Below are 19,733 nucleotides of genomic sequence, written 5' to 3'. Positions count from 1 at the left end.
AGGTGCGGTCGCACCATGGAGCGATACAACGGCATTATAACATCCTCACACCTGTTTTCCATACCTTTCCTAATAATACCCAACATTCTATTCGCTTTCTTAGCCGCAGCAGCAGCACACTGCTGGATGGTGTTGGCTCTGGGTGCGCATTGTAAAATCTTTTTTCCCCAGTGCCTAGATCAAAAGAGAAAAATGGTTTGTAGAAACTTGCTCCTTCTGTTTTGTGGAATGCAGTGTTATATTATCAAAATGATAATGCCGCTTATGATTATGCTGCTGCTGATTATGCTTATGATGATGCTGATTATGCTGCTTATGATGATTTCAACATCAATATTATATCCTTATTAATGTTCATATTGACATGATTAATATTCATATTATCCTCATTAATATTTATATTAATATTGTGCCAGTGGCGTACCAAGGGGGGGCGGTGGGGGTGGTCCGCCCCGGGTGCACGCCGCTGGGGGGTGCCATGGTGCGCACCTGTGGGCTCCGACTTCGCGAACTTCGCTCGTTCGCTGCAGCTCCCTCTGCCCCGGAGCAGGAAGTAACCTGTTCCGGGGCAGAGGGAGCTGCAGTGAACGAGCGAAGTTCGCGAAGTCGGAGCCCACAGGTGCGCACCATGGCACCCCCCAGCGGCGTGCACCCAGGGGGGGTCATTTCGCTGGGGAGGGGAGGTGTCATTTCGCAGGCGGGGGGGGCGCATCGGCGATCCACGCCAGGTGCCATCTGTTGGATTATTTGTAGTAAATAATTAGCAGATTTTAGTACACACAGCTTCAGCTTTAGAAATGTTAATTTCTTTCTTCATCTCTCTCTCATTCACCCCTGAATAATTCACTGCTGAGTCACTTTAAAGTTGAAGTAACAAAACATCTGTTTACTCACAGTTTGTAGTTAGATTATAATCAGACAGGCTTATATATACATATTACTATACATTTGTATTATCAGCTCTTTCCATGTGCTTAGATGGTAATGGATGCTCACACCACCATAGATCCTCTCAGGTTAGGAGAGATCATAAGCTCCATGTGCTCCATGTGCTGCATGTGCTGTGTCTAACCCCCACAGGAAGTTGCATAGCTATGTGACCTCTCTAAGTAATTCACATCAGAGGTCACAGAGTAATCACAGAGAAATAATAGGTGACAGGCAATGCATGTAAAAATACAATACATTCCAACAAACCCCTTCTCATGCATAACTGTCATGCAATTATTTATTCATACAAAGTCCAAGCTTATACGCAGATTCACAAAATGTTCTCTGGGTAACGGTTTGGTCATGATGTCAGCTGTCATCTCACTGGTGTGACAATAGTGTAGACTGATGACCCCTTCTTTCGCCAACTCTCGCACGTTGTGGTATTTCGTTGCGATGTGCTTGGTACGTGACTGAACCTTGTCATTCTGTGACAGTCGGATGCAGCTCTGATTATCTTCCATTATCTGGATTGGTCTCTGTTCAGCTATACCAAAATCCAGCAAAAGTTTTTCAATCCACATCAGTTCTCTGCACGCTTCCGATACGGCCACGTATTCAGCTTCTGTAGAAGACAAACTCACAATACTTTGTTTATGACTGGCCCATGAAATTTGTACATTTCCATACATAAACACATATCCACTTGTGGATTTATAATCAGAATGATCCCCTGCCCAATCTGAATCACAGTAACATATTAGTTTTGGATTACTATTGGCTGAAACCTTTAATTTACAATCAATGGTACCCTTTAAATACCTTACCATCCTTTTAACTGCAGTCCAATCTGATTTGGTAGGTGAGCTGACCCTTCTGCTCAAAATTCCTACTGCATTTGCTATATCAGCCCTGTATGTGGTAGCTAGATATAAAAGCTTACCTATGGCTGATCTATATTGGATGTTATCTGGTAAAGGTTCTCTTACTGTTTCATCCTTCAGAAAATCAGTGATCATGGGAGTGCTTACAACTTGGGCATCTTGCATACCTAAACTTTCAATAAGCTCATTTATTTTCTGCTTCTGGCTTAGAAGATAAGAACCATCATTTTGTTTCTCAATTTCTATACCAAGATAGTATGACACATTACCCAGTTCTTTTATCTCAACATTGTGGTTTAAACACTTTACAATGTCCTTGTACTCTTGCTCACTTTTGCTTGCAATGAGCAGATCATCAACAAAAGCTAAAATGTATGCATATTGTCCATTTGTGCACCTAGTGTACAAACATTTATCTGCTTCACCTTGCTTAAATCCTAAATTTGTCAATATTTCATGCAATTTTTCATTCCAACATTCTGCACCTTGCTTTAATCCATAAAGACCTTTGTTTAATTTACACACTAGCTGTCTTTGTTTTGTATTTATGAAACCTGTTGGCTGTTCCATGTACAAGTCTTCAGTTATATCTCCGTGAAGAAACGCTGTTTTCACATCAATGTGGTTGACTTGCATGCCTTTTGAGACTGCAATGCTCAGAAGTGTTCTTATTGTCGTGTGTTTCACTACAGGTGCAAACACTTCATCAAAATCTTCTCCATATTTTTGAAGATATCCCTTTGCGACTAATCTGGCTTTATACCTTTCCACTTTTCCTTGTGCATTCCTTTTTAACTTGAATACCCATTTGCATCCTATAGCTTTCTTGCCAGGAGGTAATTTTGTAAGAATCCAAGTATTATTTTTATCCAATGCATCAATTTCTTCTTGTGCAGCTTTATGCCATTCAGCAGCTTCTTCTGCTGGCATTTTCTCAATCTCATCCCATGTTAAGGGCTCTTGAGCTTCTGCTGACTTTGTTAGGTAAGACAGTCTTGGGGGTGGAACACCTTTGTTTTCCCTGGATGAGCGTCTGACAACAGGTTGGTCTGACCTTTCCGCATCCTCTAAATCTGAGAGTACTTCTCCAATTGATTCCCCTTCTCCAACTGTACTGTCTTCTTCAATGATCCTTTCTGTGTCTGCTTCCTCTGCCTGTTCCTCGTTAGGTACAGATGAGTTGCTTTCAGACATCTGCCTTGGTATGGCATTTATACACACTGGCATGTCTATTATGGTTCTAGTTTCATATTCTGGATGATAAGGCTCATCTGGGATAATCCAGCCTTTATCAACCCTTTTGTTTTCATCAAAATATGTAACATGTCTTATGCCAACAATGCCAGTTTTCAGATTCAAAATTCTATATCCTTTGTGTCCTGGAGCATAGCCAACTAAAATGCCCCTTTCTGTTGTGGAATCCAGCTTATGCCTTCTTTGCTTTGGTTCATGAGCATATGCTGTACTCCCAAATGTTCTTATGTGTGACAGGTTTGGCTTCCTACCATGCCATGTCTCATGTGGTGTGCGCTCAGCGCCTTTAGTTGGCATTCTGTTTTGTAGGTACACTGCTGTGAGAATGGCTTCTCCCCATAGTCTTTTAGGGAGATTGCTATCTGACAGCATACATCTGGTCATTTCCACAAGTGACCTAAATTTTCTCTCTGCAACAGAATTTTGCTCTGGTGTGTAAGCTACTGTTGTGATATGTTGAATGCCTTCTTGTTCTAGAAATGTGCGCATGCTTTGTGAAGTGAACTCACCACCATTGTCGGTCTGAAGAACCTTTGGTTTTCTTTCAAATTTATTGCTCACCATGGCTACGTATTTCTTCAGCATGTCTGTGACTTGACTTTTCTCTTTCAGCAATAGGCCACACAGTATCTAGAGAAATCATCCAAGAATATTAGCACAAATCTGTTATTTCCCAATGATGGGATATTAAACGGTCCACATAAGTCACTGTGTATTAAGTCCAGTACTTTATTACTCCTATTTCCTGTGTATGCAGGAAATGAGGGTCTCACACCTTTTTGAGTAACACAGTCTATGCATTTCTCCATTTCACCAGCATCTGCACTTATCTGAATGCCGGTGGCCAGTTGCTTACTGTGAAGATCCTGGATCACCTTAAAATCACGATGTCCCAGGCGGCGGTGCCAGATTTCCGGACTACATTTACCATCATTCTTCCTTACTTGCGCCATATGTGAGGCTTCACCTGAAATGTTCAGCTTATAAACATCATTATGCATAAAAGCTTCAGCATACACTTCATCATTTTTAGAGATTGTGCACTTACTGTTTTCAAAATGAATCACAAATCCCTTCTTATCTAATGTAGATACACTAAGCATATTGCAAACTGCTTGGGGAATATACAAGACATCACTTACAGGAATTTCTTTAACTTCATTAGACACTTTGCATTTTAAGAATCCAATACCCTTTGCTTGGATCTTAGCAGTCCCTGCGTTTGCAGTTTGAAGAATTCCTTCTTCTGGACACATTTCCTGAAAGAAATCTTTACAATTGGTTAAATGGCATGTGCTCCCTGAATCCAAAATCCAAGTACTTTCATTTGAATTATTATTTACCATAGTCAAAGATTTTTCTGCCATTAGAAAGCCCTTGTGTTTATCTTTGTCCTTCATACATTTCCTGGTTTGAAAATTCTTTAGTTCCATTGGCTTAGGTGAGCTAGAGGGAGTGTTTTGTGTTTCCTTACACCATTTAGATACATGTCCCTCCTTTCCACATGAGTAGCAAATCAGCTTGCCCTTGGGTGGAGTTTTCCCATAGCTCCGCCTTCCTCTGTTCTTTGCCAAGAAATTTGTTTCATTTCTCTCTGACTTGCTTTGAGAACACATCTCCTCAGAATCATTTATTATGCATTCCTGCCTTAGTTTTGATGTTGCCTGTTCAAAAGATTGCCCTTCAATGGCCTCATTTACAGACCTAAAAACATCAAACTTCTTTGATAGTGAGGTAAAAAGAAATGCTCTTTTCAATGCATCACACATGGGAATTCCTGAAAGTTCTAGCTTTTGAAATGAAGACATAAGATGCATAATGTGATCATTACATTTACTTTTATCCCTTAATTTGGTTTCATTCAACTCTGCCAGCCAAATTGGTTGCTGCTTTGCATATGTAGTTGCATACATAGTTCTCAGTTTATATAAAATGTCCTTTGGTGTATCTTTTCCCTCCACTAATATGGCTTGTTTCTCTGAGAGAGCTTCCAAAAGCATGCACTTCACATAATAGTTTGCATTGTCCCATTCAGCCATATTTTCAGCTGTTCTGTCTTGGTCTAAGCATATATCTAATCTTTTTGCTCGAAGGAAACATATGAATCTTAATTCCCACTGCTGATAATTAAACTCAGTTAATCTAGGCACCTTGAGAGAATAGAACAATAGTGAATTTCTTCCCTCAGCCATTTTCTTAGCCTTCTGTCTGCTGTGTGGGGGGAGAGAGAGACAGACTGAATCTTTCCTTTAAAACTTAAGAGAAAAAAATGTGGCCTTTTTTTTTTTTTTTCTGCCTGGTAATATTTCTCTTCTTTTTCAATTCCTGGACCCTGGGCCCATAACCCTTTTGTTGGATTATTTGTAGTAAATAATTAGCAGATTTTAGTACACACAGCTTCAGCTTTAGAAATGTTAATTTCTTTCTTCATCTCTCTCTCATTCACCCCTGAATAATTCACTGCTGAGTCACTTTAAAGTTGAAGTAACAAAACATCTGTTTACTCACAGTTTGTAGTTAGATTATAATCAGACAGGCTTATATATACATATTACTATACATTTGTATTATCAGCTCTTTCCATGTGCTTAGATGGTAATGGATGCTCACACCACCATAGATCCTCTCAGGTTAGGAGAGATCATAAGCTCCATGTGCTCCATGTGCTGCATGTGCTGTGTCTAACCCCCACAGGAAGTTGCATAGCTATGTGACCTCTCTAAGTAATTCACATCAGAGGTCACAGAGTAATCACAGAGAAATAATAGGTGACAGGCAATGCATGTAAAAATACAATACATTCCAACACCATCCACGCTATGAACGCCACTGTATTGTGCTACTTTTGGGTTGGAAAATTTTTCGCCATCTGGGGCTCACAGACTGGTGGGAAGAAACACAGACAGCAGCTGTGTAGTTGTCCCTCTCTCATTCTTTAATAACCTCTTCCCTAACAATTTCAGTACAAGGGAGGTTCAGAGACTAGTGGGAACAGGGTAGGGAGAAAGTATTGGGGTCAGACTGGGAACTGTGTGTGTGTGTGCATGAATTCACTACCCTGCCAGAGGAACGCTTCTCGAAAAGGGCGGGAAAATGAATTTTAATATGCTCTTGAAAAGAAGGCTATGTTTTGACAGGAAAATGTTGAAAGCCAAATGGCAGGCACTTGCTAGAGTGAAAGAAACAACTAATCAAGAAAATCAACCTAAACAAATTGGAAAAGAAAAGTTAGTGCTAGGTAGGGATCCAGTCTCCACATTTTCTGATTTAAGGGAGTATTAAACTCAATGTCAATGTTACCCTTTCTCACACACCCCTCAGCAAAACACCCCAGTCACACTCAGTAATCCTCACACACCCTCATTCACACTCACCCATTCTAATACATCACTCAGCAAAACACCCCACTCACATTCAACTGTTCTCACACACCCCTTAGCAAAACAACCCCAATCACATACTCCAGAATAGCACACCCCCACTCTCACCCACCCTTCAGTACCATACTCACCCATTCTCACACACTCCAAAATAGCATACTCACACTCACCCCTCAGTACCTGTCACGATGGTGACTATTTTCCTTGGCTGTGCTCACCTCGCCCTCTGGTGGCCAGAACCGGTGGCTGCCATAGGCTGTCTTGCTGTCTCCCTATACATTTCAGACTTTCATTCCAGTCCGGTCCAGATATTCTAGACCTCCAGAGTTGGTTGGAAGCTTGGCAGCTAGCCTCACCCTTAGCTGCCTTAAGATTCCTGCAGCTCAGCCTCAGCTGCTGACTGCCTTTATTAGGCACCTGGCCCTTTCAGCAAGGCCTTTGCATTGCCAAGGGTCGTCAGGTTAGTCGGTGTGCTGTAGCACGGTTTACCTAGCCTTGTTCTGTGGGCTCTTGCCCTTCTGCTTTGTCTTGCTTTTGTCTGTGGGCTTCCAGCTCTTCTGTTTGCTTTGTTCACTGTCTGTGGTCCCTGTTTGTGGTGGTTTGTCAGCCTTCAGGCTTGGTTCTGTTCTGTTGCCTGTGTGTGGAGCTCTGGTCTGTCATTCTGAGTGTCTGCAGTAGCCAGCATTGTCCCTAATTAGCTCTCTGCTGTGCAGGTGGTCTATTCCTGTTCTACCCTGTCTGCTTTCAGCTTTCTTCCCTCTGATTGGGACCCCTGCTTCTGCCAAGATTGTATGTATACCCTAAATCCCTGCTTCTACCAAGCATGTATGTATACCCTAAACCCCTGCTTCTGCCAAGCTTGTGTGTATATCTTGAACCCTGCTTCTGCCAAGCTTGTATGTACGCCCTGTCTGCCTAGTCTGTCTGTGAATCCGGATCCAGTAAGTCCTGCAGGCCGCCCACACCCAGGGGCTCAACCTCTGGGGAACGGCGGTCAGCGCAGGTGAAACCCGGAGCTGCTCCAGTCCTGTTTGCCTCCTGTTATCCCAGTCCTGTGGTTCCAGCATTTGTCTACCTACAGCCGCAGTTCCAGTCCTGTCATTCTGGCCAAGTCCATTCCTGATTCCAGCTCCAGCCTCGCTTGTTTGCCCAGTTCCAGCTGGGGGTCTTGCCTGCCGCTGCCACTCCTCAGCAGTGGTCCAAGGGCTCACATTCTAGTGACTGTTTGTTTTGAACCTGAGATCATGACAGTACCATACTCGCAGTCTACCCCTCACTGACACTCAAAGTACTAACCTATCGCTGAGCAACGCCAGTGGGGACAGCTAGTATCTTGTATTGTAGAAATATATGCAGGTACTTTAACACTTGGTTCCCAGTAAGTCCTAAGTCCACAGTCCAGCATCTTCTTGTTGGCAATGCAAACAGTGATACTTAGTGTCAGGCTCACCCAGTGGAGGTGTGAGCTCTTGTGCCAATGGAGGAGGATTCCTCACCGAGCTGTCGGCCAACCCCAAGTTCCCCCTGTGTCCCCCTCTGTTCCCCAGGGGTTGAGCCCCCAGGTGCGGGAAGCAAACAGCAGAGAGAACTGAGTCCAGAACAAAGTCCATGGGGCAAAGCCAAGCAACGGCCAGAAGCAGGACCAAGAGCCAACAGAGGTCAGTACCGGGCAGCAAGCAGTAGCAGATTCAGGAATAAGCAAAGGTCAATACCAGGCAGCAAACAGTAGCAGATCCAGGAACAGGCAAAGGTCAATACCAGGCAGCAAACAGTAGCAGATCCAGGAACAAGCAAAGGTCAATACTAGGCAGCAAACAGAAGTAGATCCAGAAGCACTGCAACTACCCAGGAAACAGAGTAGAAGCCGAAGCATGGGAGGACAGGAGTCAGAGCTTTAAATAGGACAGGAATTAGGCCCAAACCTGCACAACTGTCTTCAAGATGGCTGCCCCCAGCAGAGACATCCTCAAGCCCAAATGTGGACTTCCTTCCTGAGGCTGCCCAGGTCCAAGATGGCCACCCCATCTTAAGACACCCACCTCTAAGATGGCCGTCCTATCCTGGAGATGCCCACATCTAGGGTTACCATATGGCTCCAGAAAAAGGAGGACGGATTGAGCCAGCCGGGTTTTACTTCCATTGCTTTCCATTGAAAGCAATGGAAGTAAAACCCAGCTGGCGCAATTGCTTTCCATTGAAAGCAATGGAAGTAAAACCCGGCTGGCTCAATCCGTCCTCCTTTTTCTGGAGCCATATGGTAACCCTACCCACATCCAAGATGGCCGCCATCTCCTCAGATGCCCATACCTGCGCAAGCAGGGAACATGACACTTAGCAGTACTGTAACAGAAATCCTGTAGTTACTGGCAACCATAAAATAATTTACTTATCAGTTTTTTGGTAACTTACCAAGTGGCCACCAGGCTTCAAATCTCCTGGCCTTTAGTTTACTGTTGAGCTATCAAACATATTTGGAGTAGGTATTATCTATATTAGCTGTATCTAATGGTTAGAGCAGCTGGCTAAGGACCAAGGAAGCCAGGATTCAAATCCCACTGCTGCTTCGTCAGACTTACCCCCCTGTTTACAAAGCCATGCCAGCAGCTGCCGGTGTGGTAATGCTGACACAGCCTATTCACTTTGAATGGGCTGTGTCGGCATTGCCATGTGGCAGCTGCTGGACGGGGGGAGGGGGCTTAGATTGCAAGCCATTCAGGGACAGGAAAATAACTACTGTACTTGAATGTAACTCACCTTGAACTACTGCTGAGAATAGGAATGATCTCAATTCAAATCCAGAATCCAGTTTTTAATACATATTGTGAAGTGATAAAACACATTGCAAATATCACTCAGGACCTATAGAGCAATTCTACCATACCATTATAACAGTAACTTTCAGGAGTCACATAATAAGAGTGTACCTAGGAAAGAAGGCAGCATAAACATTGCAATGACCCCTAGAACATCAATACATCTATTGGAAAATGAAACACGCTGGATTAGTACAGATCGATCCTACATAGACACTCAGTGCTAGAAGAATGCCTGGTCTCTTTCACACTCGCAGAATACAGATAGAGCCTCATCCCAGAATAGAATAAGTAAGCTTAAATTTAAAACGCAAATGGGTAGACAAAATACAAATACTTATATTCCTCCCATACCTTAAAGGTTCAAGGAATACCTAGACATTCCTAGACATATATCTTTTCAGTTGTCGTCCCCACTCTATAGAATGCCTTAGCCCTTCATCTCAGGTCACAGACCTCTTTATCAGAGTTCAAATCGGATCTTAAAACATTCCTCTTTGAGGACACTTTTACACTGTTTTAAAGCTGGGATTGGGATTGGGCCTGCCAGCCAACTCAGAATTGCCTCTTTGTGTCCTCTGTCTCCTACTGTTACCCCTTTTTTCCTATTATTCATTGTAGTTCCACTTCTCCCCTCGCTATACTGTCCTCTTGCCTTTATTTTCTGTCTTCCACCTCCTCCTTTACTATTCTTAAAATTGTTAGCTGCACAGATATAGTGCTTGAAGTGCAAGATAGCAAGTCTTTATTAAACTTGAATACTGGGCGTCTATGCAAAGCACATTTACAGTAGCTGCTCCTGATACGTTCTGGCTTCTTTATAAGATTTCCTCTGCTATAATATTATGTATTTAGCATCTTTGAAGCAGTAATTCTTAAAGAAAGGGACAGTTGGAGGGGGGGTAATTCTGTAGAGAGGGTGCCAAGATGTATACGCACATCTATGTGTGTGTGTATGCATATAAATGCCAATATTCGGGCAATACCTTATTCTAAATGCAATGGTGTGTAGTTTGAAGGTGGGCATAAGCATGAACAGACATACCGTTATGTATGCAAATTATAGAATTCTATCATTTACATGCCTTTAGCAAACTCAGCACAATCATTTACACCTTCTCTATGGCTGCTCTAAGTGGTCATACCTATAATAAATGTGCATATTTGCCCTGCTGTGCAAGTATGCTAAAAAGGAAAATAGGCTCCAAACTGATGCCCCTTTAAAGAATTGTACAGCATATACTTTGTGCTGGCTAGGATATTCATAGACAGTAAATACCCTTCCTAGAGGGCTTATAAGCAAATCAGTTTGTTTTAGGCTTTCTGAAACACTTTAATGATTTTATAATTAGCAAAACATACACAGTGGAATTAGTTAAGTCTTTTACAGGAAATTCATTTCCTGATCCCCAGCAGCTCAGAATAGTACAACTAGCTATCTCTTCTCTTCTGTCTCTCTCTCTCTCTCTCTCTCTCTCTCTCTCTCCCCCCCCCCCTCCCCCCTCTGATTCTCTTTATCTTGATCTTTCTTTCCTTTTAAATGACATTCCTTTAATCACACTGTCATGTGTTAAAATACATCACACTTTGCCTCCACAGGGTGGTATAAAACGAGGGCAGTGGCAGGAGTCGGGCAGGGCAAGGGGAAGATGGCAGGCAATTTGTGCCCAAGTTAAAGACAATTTCAGGTTGTGTATTGCTGAGGCAGAAGGAGAATACTGTATAAGATGTTATGCAGTTATGTGTGACTGCAATTCTGACAGTTCTGCATGAAAATTAAGGGCATCTAGGAATGCTCCAATGTCATTTGAAGCTCACATTTAAAGTGTTGGCCAAATTTGTCGGTTTTCCCCATAAAGGACCTTCATCAGTGTCCAGAGTTATATCTATCAGTCAGAACCACATGTACTGACTGATAGACACATGACATATCTCCTCACCAAATATAATTCTGCTGTATCTCCTTGGAGAAGTGAAAAGAATAGCTGACCCTCCAACTCTAACTCACTGCAAGATTCTATGTTAGATGTTCGGTGGGTAATCAATAGCAAAGCTAAACAGTTTCAGAAGTTTGGAGGCATGTCAATGAGGTAAAACAAACATAAAGAGGCAAAGATCTGCACTCAGACAACCTAAAAACAAATAAAGCAGATCAACAGTAATAAAAAGAGGAGTGTTTTATTGAAGTTACTCCATGTGGCCACATTTTGCCCACAAGCTGTGTCAGGGATGAAACTAAAATAAAAAATATATACATAATTAATAATGTAAATAATTAATAAAATACAAAACATTAAAATATAGCAAACAAAAAATCAAATATTACAAAAATCAATATATAAATACAGAATACTTGCATAAATAGGACAGGTATGTTCAGTGTGAGTACATGTGCATAAGAAGAATGAAAAATTGAGTGTTTTTTTTTTTTAATCAATTACATGCATCAGTGATCAAATAGTTGCTCTATGCATTGTTTCAAGACATTCTAACCACAAGGCTATACAGTGACAAAGCATATAATTGTGTCTAAGTGCACAGTGCTGGAAGAGATTCAGACTATATAATTGATTCAGAAGGACACCTACCTAAAAGGGGTGATAGCAGCATTTTGAAGTGATTTTTAGCGATTTCAGCTAGCTAGACACTCATTCACCAAATAGTGTGTGTGTTTTTGCTTTTTATTGGCTTTGATTTTTAGTATTTTTTAGCAATTTTTTGAAGACTTTCACAAGATTTTAAAGGTCTTTTTTTTTTAGTTTCTTACTATGTTTACTAAGCGGCGCTATGGGAGCGTTAGCATTTCTGGCACGCGTAAATGGTGTACGCATGTTAAACGCTAACACGCCCATAGAAATGTATAGGCACTTTAGCATTTAATGCACCTTAAATTTACAGGCGCATTAAAAACACTAATGCACCTTAGTAAACATACCCCTAATTATGTTGTCTCATCATTTTTAGAAGTTTAGCATATCTTTATATTGATACCTTGAAGTTTTAAAGTGCTTTTTCTTAACTGTGACCTTTAAACTGTGACAAGAGTTTATAAGCAGCCAATTGCAGTGAGTGCAACAGAACTGTCTGATGAGAAGTGTTGACCCTTTGAAGCGAAGTGTTGTATGTAAGTAAGTCTGGGTTTTATTTCTCCCTTTCTAAAATTATTTTTTGTTGAGCTACAAATTTGTGACCAAGCTCTCTTATTTATGGACTTTCTTCTGTACCTTTAAGTGTTTGCAATATATTCACTATTAGGGCTATATTGTGTTATCACCCCTTGTAGGTAGGTGTCTTTCTGGATCAATTATATAGTCTGTATCTCTTGCAGCACTGTGCACTTAGGACCCTGCTTACTAAGGTGCACTAGCATTTTTAGCGCACACTAAATGCTAGAAACACCCATATATTCCTATAGGTATCTCTAGCATTAGTGGCATTAAAAATGCTAGCTCGCTTATAGCACGGCATAAAAAATAGGGCCCTTAGACAAAATTGTATGCTGTGTCACTGTATAGCCTTGTGGTTAGAATGTCTTGAAACAATGCATGGAGCAACTATTTGATCACTGATGCATGCTATTGATAAAAATATTCAGGTGTGCAAACCTTTTAGCATGCAATAAAAACTCGTGTGCACTAATGCTAGAGACACCCATAGGAATATAATGGGTGTCTCTAGCGTTAGCGCGTGCTCATTTTTAGCACACGCTAAAAAGTTAGCATGCTTACAGCGTGGCTTAGTAAACAGGACTCTCAATTTTTCATTCTTCTTATGCACATGTACTCACACTGAACATACCTGTCCTATTTGTGCTAATATTCTGTATTTGTTTATTGTTTTTTTAAATATTTGATTTTGTGTTTGCTGTATTTTAACGTATTGTACTTTATTAATTATTTATGTTATTAAGAGTTGCTTGGCCACTGTTTGGAAACCAAGATACTGGGGTAGATGGACTATTGGTCTGACCCAGTATGGCTATTCTTATGTTCTTATGAATATATTGTTATTTTAGCTTTACCCCTGACGCAGCCTGTGGGCGAAATATGGTCAAGTCGGGTAACTTTCAAAAAAAAAACTTCTCTTTTTTATTACTGTTGATCTGATGTATTTGTTTTTATTTTATGTCAGTGAGGCAAGCCTTTCCCCTTGGCAACATGTGGTTTGTCGTTTTTCTTTTGCCTCTCAGTCAGAGCTAAATTTAGGAGCACGACACACATAGGCAGAGGGCCAGCAGAGGGAATTCCCTCATGGAGATCAGAGAGCAGTAAAATGAGAGGGTCCCGGTGTTTCGGTGCCTTCACAAATTGACACCTAGGCATGTGCCTACATTTCTTTTTTTTTCTCTAAATCCAGCTCTACAAATATCTATTTTATTTTTATTTATTTCCAGAGGTTTTGATATACCACGTGAGGTCCAGCATGGCTACTATGTGGTTTACAACACTAATTCATTCATTCATTCATTTAAGTATATACCATTTATTCCTAAGCGGTTTACAGTTTCATTTTACAGGTAATATAAAATAAATGGGGAAGAGACAGGAGGGAAGGGTGACAACGAAATGCAGATTATCCAAAGGTCTCAGGTGCAGATGCTCAGAAGCAAATGCGGGCACTAGAGGTAATTAGTGCCAGACTATCGCCTGCATTTGCTCCTACAGGATGTTCAGAGCCAGAGAGAATGTGAAACAACAAGCTCGCTGGCTCTGATCGCTAATTGCATGCAAATGCATGCAAATGAGGGTCTCCCGCATTCCTCCCTAATGCTCAGCAGTCAGTGCAGCAAACCATATGCCAGCTCGGAGCTGGCATTAGGGTTTGACAAGCAGGTCCAGTGGACCTCCAGACCCCTCAACCTCCAAACATCCACCGAAAATACCCTGGTGGTCCAGTGGGACCTTCAACATTCCCCCTCTCCCCAACCCCCATCACTGAAAATATCCTGGTGGTCCAGCAAGACCCTCGATATGCCCCTCTCCCCAACCCCCTCCCTTCGTACCTTAAGGGAGGAGAAGGAGGGACCTCAAAATGGTGACGCCCTGCCCGATGAATCCTGGGATGTGATGGGCGGGACTTAACTTCCATATCTTATACAATTGTTAAGTCCTGCCCAGCACATCCCAGGATGCACTGAGCAGGGCAGGGCTCTGCTATTTTGAGGTGGCGCATGGAGAAGAGGGAGGGAGTGCTAATCCCTCCTCCTTCTACCAATTAACAGTACGAGGGGAGGGGATTGGGGGGTGGTATGTTGAGGGTCCTGCTGGACTATCAGGGTATTTTTGGTGAGGTGGGGGTTGAGGAAGAGGAGGCACATTGAGGGTCCCGCTGGATCACCAGGGTATTTTTGGTGAGGTGGGGGGTTAAGGAAGAGGGGGCACATGGAGGGTCCCACTGGACCACCAGGGTATTTTCAGTGGATGGGGGGGGGGGATTATGTGCTTGGAGGATAAGGTGTCTGGGGGTCCACTGAACCTCTAAGTCCTTGTTTTTGGTGGGGTAAGGGGGTCTGGAGGTCCACCAGACCACCAGAGCTTTAGGTTTGACAGATCTGGGCAGGGGTGAACTGACAGTGACCTGGGGCCCCAGGCAGTAAGAGTGACCTCGACCACCACAGCCACTGCCCATTGTAGCTGCCGCCCCTCCCACACACTACAGTCTACTACTACTACTACTATTTATCATTTCTATAGTGCTACTAGATATATGCAGCGCTGTACACTCAAACATGAAGAGACAGTCCCTGCTCGACAGAGCTTACATTCTAATCAGGACAGACAAACAGGACAAATAAGCAATGAGGGAATTACTAAGGTGGGAATGATAAAACAGACATGGGTGCTGTACAAGTGAATAGGGGTTAGGAGTTAAAAGCAACATCAAAAAAGTGGACTTTCAGCCTAGATTTGAAGACAGCCAGAGATGGAGCTTGACATACTGGCTCAGAAAGTCTATTCCAGGCATATGGTTCAGCAAGACAAAAGGAACGGAGTCTGGAGTTGGCAGTGGAGGAGAAGGGTACAGATAAGACAGATTTACCCAATGAATGGAGTTGGAGTTCTCGGGGAGGAGTGTAGGGAGAGATAAGAGTGGAGAGGTACTGAGGAGCTACAGAGTGAATGCACTTGTAAGTCAATAAGAGGAGTTTGAAATGTATGTGGAAACAGATAAAGAGCTAATGAAGTGACTTGAGGAGAGGGTTAATATGAGCATAGCAACACTGGTGGAATATAAGTCATGCAGCAGAATGCTGAACAGATCGAAGAGGAGAGATATCACTTAGTGGGAGACCTGTGAGCAGTAAGTTGCAATAGTCTAAGCGAGAGGTGATAACAGTGTGGATAAGGGTTTTGGTAGTGTGCTCAGAAAGGAAATGACAAATTTGAAAGAAACAACAGGTTTTAGCAGTCTGTTGGATATGTGCAGAGAAAGAGAGAGAGGATTCAAAGATAACCACAAGGTTATGAGCCTGAGTGGACCCTTCCCAGTCCTACCTTGAAGGGCGCTGGTGGTCTAGTGACTTCTTTGGGTGCAGGAAAGAACCCTACTCTTTCCTGCTCACTACTGCTATTCTGCCCGGTGCCACCGTGTTTTCAAAATGGCTGCTGACTCTTCCCGTGGTAGTCTCATGGGTCTCAACACTTTTGGCAGCCATTTTTAAAACATGGTGGTGCTGGGCAGAATAGCAGCAACAGGCAGAAAAGAGTGTTCTTTCCTGCCTCCACAGAATCCACTAGGCCACCAGGGCCCTTCAAGGTGAGACCGGAGGCTGTACTGTACGGCAGTGGCGGGCAACCAGGCAGAGGCTCTTGGGTACTGCTCGGTTGCGCGAATGGTCAGTCCACCCCTGGGTCTGGGAGAAAAGCTCGGATCTGTCAATCCTCTTTTTGTCTAGGGATGCACGCAAGAACTGTGCTTGACACACAGCTCTTGAGCGCATGCCTAGGCAAAATTCTAACACAGAGCTCAAAACAGCTGCCTTATGCTCAGCTAAATTTGCATGTCATTACTACTGAGCATTAGGGAGCTGTGTTGCCATGCTGTTCTGGTGGTATTTTTACGGCACTGTACTGAACAGCGCCGGAGTTTTGAGCCTCTTCACATCAGAGAATAGGTGAGTTTTTAGTTGTGATTTGAATTTACTATAAGAGGCAGGAGGGCATTCCAGAGAGTGGGACCTACAGTGGTGGAAATAAGTATTTGATCCCTTGCTGATTTTGTAAGTTTGCCCACTGACAAAGACATGAGCAGCCCATAATTGAAGGGTAGGTTATTGGTAACAGTGAGAGATAGCACATCACAAATTAAATCCGGAAAATCACATTGTGGAAAGTATATGAATTTATTTGCATTCTGCAGAGGGAAATAAGTATTTGATCCCCCACCAACCAGTAAGAGATCTGGCCCCTACAGACCAGGTAGATGCTCCAAATCAACTCGTTACCTGCATGACAGACAGCTGTCGGCAATGGTCACCTGTATGAAAGACACCTGTCCACAGACTCAGTGAATCAGTCAGACTCTAACCTCTACAAAATGGCCAAGAGCAAGGAGCTGTCTAAGGATGTCAGGGACAAGATCATACACCTGCACAAGGCTGGAATGGGCTACAAAACCATCAGTAAGACGCTGGGCGAGAAGGAGACAACTGTTGGTGCCATAGTAAGAAAATGGAAGAAGTACAAAATGACTGTCAATCGACAAAGATCTGGGGCTCCACGCAAAATCTCACCTCGTGGGGTATCCTTGATCATGAGGAAGGTTAGAAATCAGCCTACAACTACAAGGGGGGAACTTGTCAATGATCTCAAGGCAGCTGGGACCACTGTCACCACGAAAACCATTGGTAACACATTACGACATAACGGATTGCAATCCTGCAGTGCCCGCAAGGTCACCCTGCTCCGGAAGGCACATGTGACAGCCCGTCTGAAGTTTGCCAGTGAACACCTGGATGATGCCGAGAGTGATTGGGAGAAGGTGCTGTGGTCAGATGAGACAAAATTGAGCTCTTTGGCATGAACTCAACTCGCCGTGTTTGGAGGAAGAGAAATGCTGCCTATGACCCAAAGAACACCGTCCCCACTGTCAAGCATGGAGGTGGAAATGTTATGTTTTGGGGGTGTTTCTCTGCTAAGGGCACAGGACTACTTCACCGCATCAATGGGAGAATGGATGGGGCCATGTACCGTACAATTCTGAGTGACAACCTCCTTCCCTCCGCCAGGGCCTTAAAAATGGGTCGTGGCTGGGTCTTCCAGCACGACAATGACCCAAAACATACAGCCAAGGCAACAAAGGAGTGGCTCAGGAAGAAGCACATTAGGGTCATGGAGTGGCCTAGCCAGTCACCAGACCTTAATCCCATTGAAAACTTATGGAGGGAGCTGAAGCTGCGAGTTGCCAAGCGACAGCCCAGAACTCTTAATGATTTAGAGATGATCTGCAAAGAGGAGTGGACCAAAATTCCTCCTGACATGTGTGCAAACCTCATCATCAACTACAGAAGACGTCTGACCGCTGTGCTTGCCAACAAGGGTTTTGCCACCAAGTATTAGGTCTTGTTTGCCAGAGGGATCAAATACTTATTTCCCTCTGCAGAATGCAAATAAATTCATATACTTTCCACAATGTGATTTTCCGGATTTAATTTGTGATGTGCTATCTCTCACTGTTACCAATAACCTACCCTTCAATTATGGGCTGCTCATGTCTTTGTCAGTGGGCAAACTTACAAAATCAGCAAGGGATCAAATACTTATTTCCACCACTGTATATTATGTGAAGTCATCAGATGTGTTCTCAGTGCTGCCAATCAACTTAAAATACAGTAGGTTTCTAAAATGTACCAAACCACACTTTTTCCCCAGACCAGATGTGCTCCTATTCCTATGCTGCTCTTTCATGTCTCCCATGAGTTGCATAGTTTATGGAATCACAAGAAGTACTGATAGTAGAGCTGCCCACTGCTCACGGCTGATGTTGTCCACCATCTTGGGAGTATGCCTGCCATAGTGAGCTCTTAGAGATGCTCAGGGCCTGCCATTGGTTTATGATCTAATCTCTTTCTTTCATTGACTGAGCTCTGCCTCTTGTCCTCTGCAGGTGAATCTGGTGTTGGATGAAGGACGGTCTCTAGGTCTCATGATTCGAGGAGGAGCTGAATATGCCCTTGGTATTTACATCACAGGCGTGGACAGGGGATCTGAAGCAGAGAGTGCTGGCCTGAAGGTAAAACCAAATGTGAAGATGGATTTAATATATAAGCTGGCCAGAAGTGTTAAGACGCAGGAGACTTTTAAATATATGGATCTGATTCTGGTACTCATGCTGCTGCTAATTTTTGTGAGTTTATGGTGTAGGTCTCATGGAGCAGTGCAGAGCTGTCACTAAATGAATGAGTGTGCCATTTGCTTACTGGGTGTTAAACCAGGATTTCAAAGAGCAAACTCTACAGTCTACTGCTGCTGCCGCCAACGCACAGCCACCTCCAGTATATAAAGCAGCCATTATCTGGCAGCACAATACAACATATCGTCCGTCATAATATAAACTATTTTTGTATATTATTCCAAATTGCAGGGTTTAGAAATGGGGTTCATGACATTGTCTACAGTTATATATTATGAAGACAACATTCAAAACCACTTCCAAAAGTAAAACTTAGTAAAAAAAAATATTTTATTGTCTATTTTGTTGGCATTATAAACTAGCATACTATGCCATACTTTGAATTGTTGTTTGAATATTTTTACTGCTTTGATTGTCTTTTGCTTATGTTTAACTTATTCTTGCTGTACACCACCTTGAGTGAATTCCTTCAAAAAGGCGGTAAATAAGTCCTAATAAATAAATAAATTAATTAAATTATAGTAGACAAAGTCCACAAAGTCTGCCCAGTATAGTGGCTAGAGTTCTACCTGCTGCTCCATGTAGAACGTGTAGGTTACTCCCTCTATGTCTTCATATATCGTTGTACTTGTCACTTTATGCAGGTAAATGATAAAGGGAATGGGATGACTTCCCTATGAGGAAAGACAAAAGTGGCTAGGGCTCTTCAGCTTGGAGAAAAGACGGCTGAAGGGAGATATGATAGAGGTCTATAAAATAATGAGTGGAGTGAAATGGGTAGACGTGAATCATTTGTTTACTCTTTCCAAAAATACTAGGACTAGGGGATACACAATGAAGCTACGAAGGAATAAATTTAAAACAAATTGGAGAAAAAAAATTTTCATTCAACATATAATTAAACTCCGGAATTCGTTGCCAGAGAATGTGGTAAAAGCAGTTAGCTTAGCGTGGTTTAAAAAAGTTTGGATATCTTCCTAAAAGAAAAGTCCATAAACCATAATTAAGATGCACTTGGGGAAAATCCACTTCTTATTTCTAGGGTAAGCAGCATAAAATGTATTGTACTGTTTTGGGATCTTGCCAGGTACTTGTAACCAGGATTGGCCACTGTTGGAAAC

The 19,733-nt window shown here is 42.7% G+C and overlaps 1 protein-coding gene across 1 annotated transcript in view; it reads left to right on the top strand.

Moving 5' to 3' along the window:
* WHRN (whirlin) overlaps positions 1-19,733 on the top strand; it is a 314,680-nt gene that overhangs the window by 182,605 nt on the left and 112,342 nt on the right. The window contains exon 3 of the mRNA XM_030206314.1: positions 18,367-18,492. Coding sequence (XP_030062174.1) covers positions 18,367-18,492 — 126 coding nt within the window. The remainder of the gene's footprint in view (positions 1-18,366; positions 18,493-19,733) is intronic.

Source organism: Microcaecilia unicolor, chromosome 6 (genome assembly GCF_901765095.1).
Source record: "Microcaecilia unicolor chromosome 6, aMicUni1.1, whole genome shotgun sequence".
Lineage (NCBI taxonomy): Eukaryota > Metazoa > Chordata > Amphibia > Gymnophiona > Siphonopidae > Microcaecilia > Microcaecilia unicolor.
Note: the sequence above shows the minus strand (reverse complement) of the source record. Positions and strands in the feature narration are given on the sequence as shown.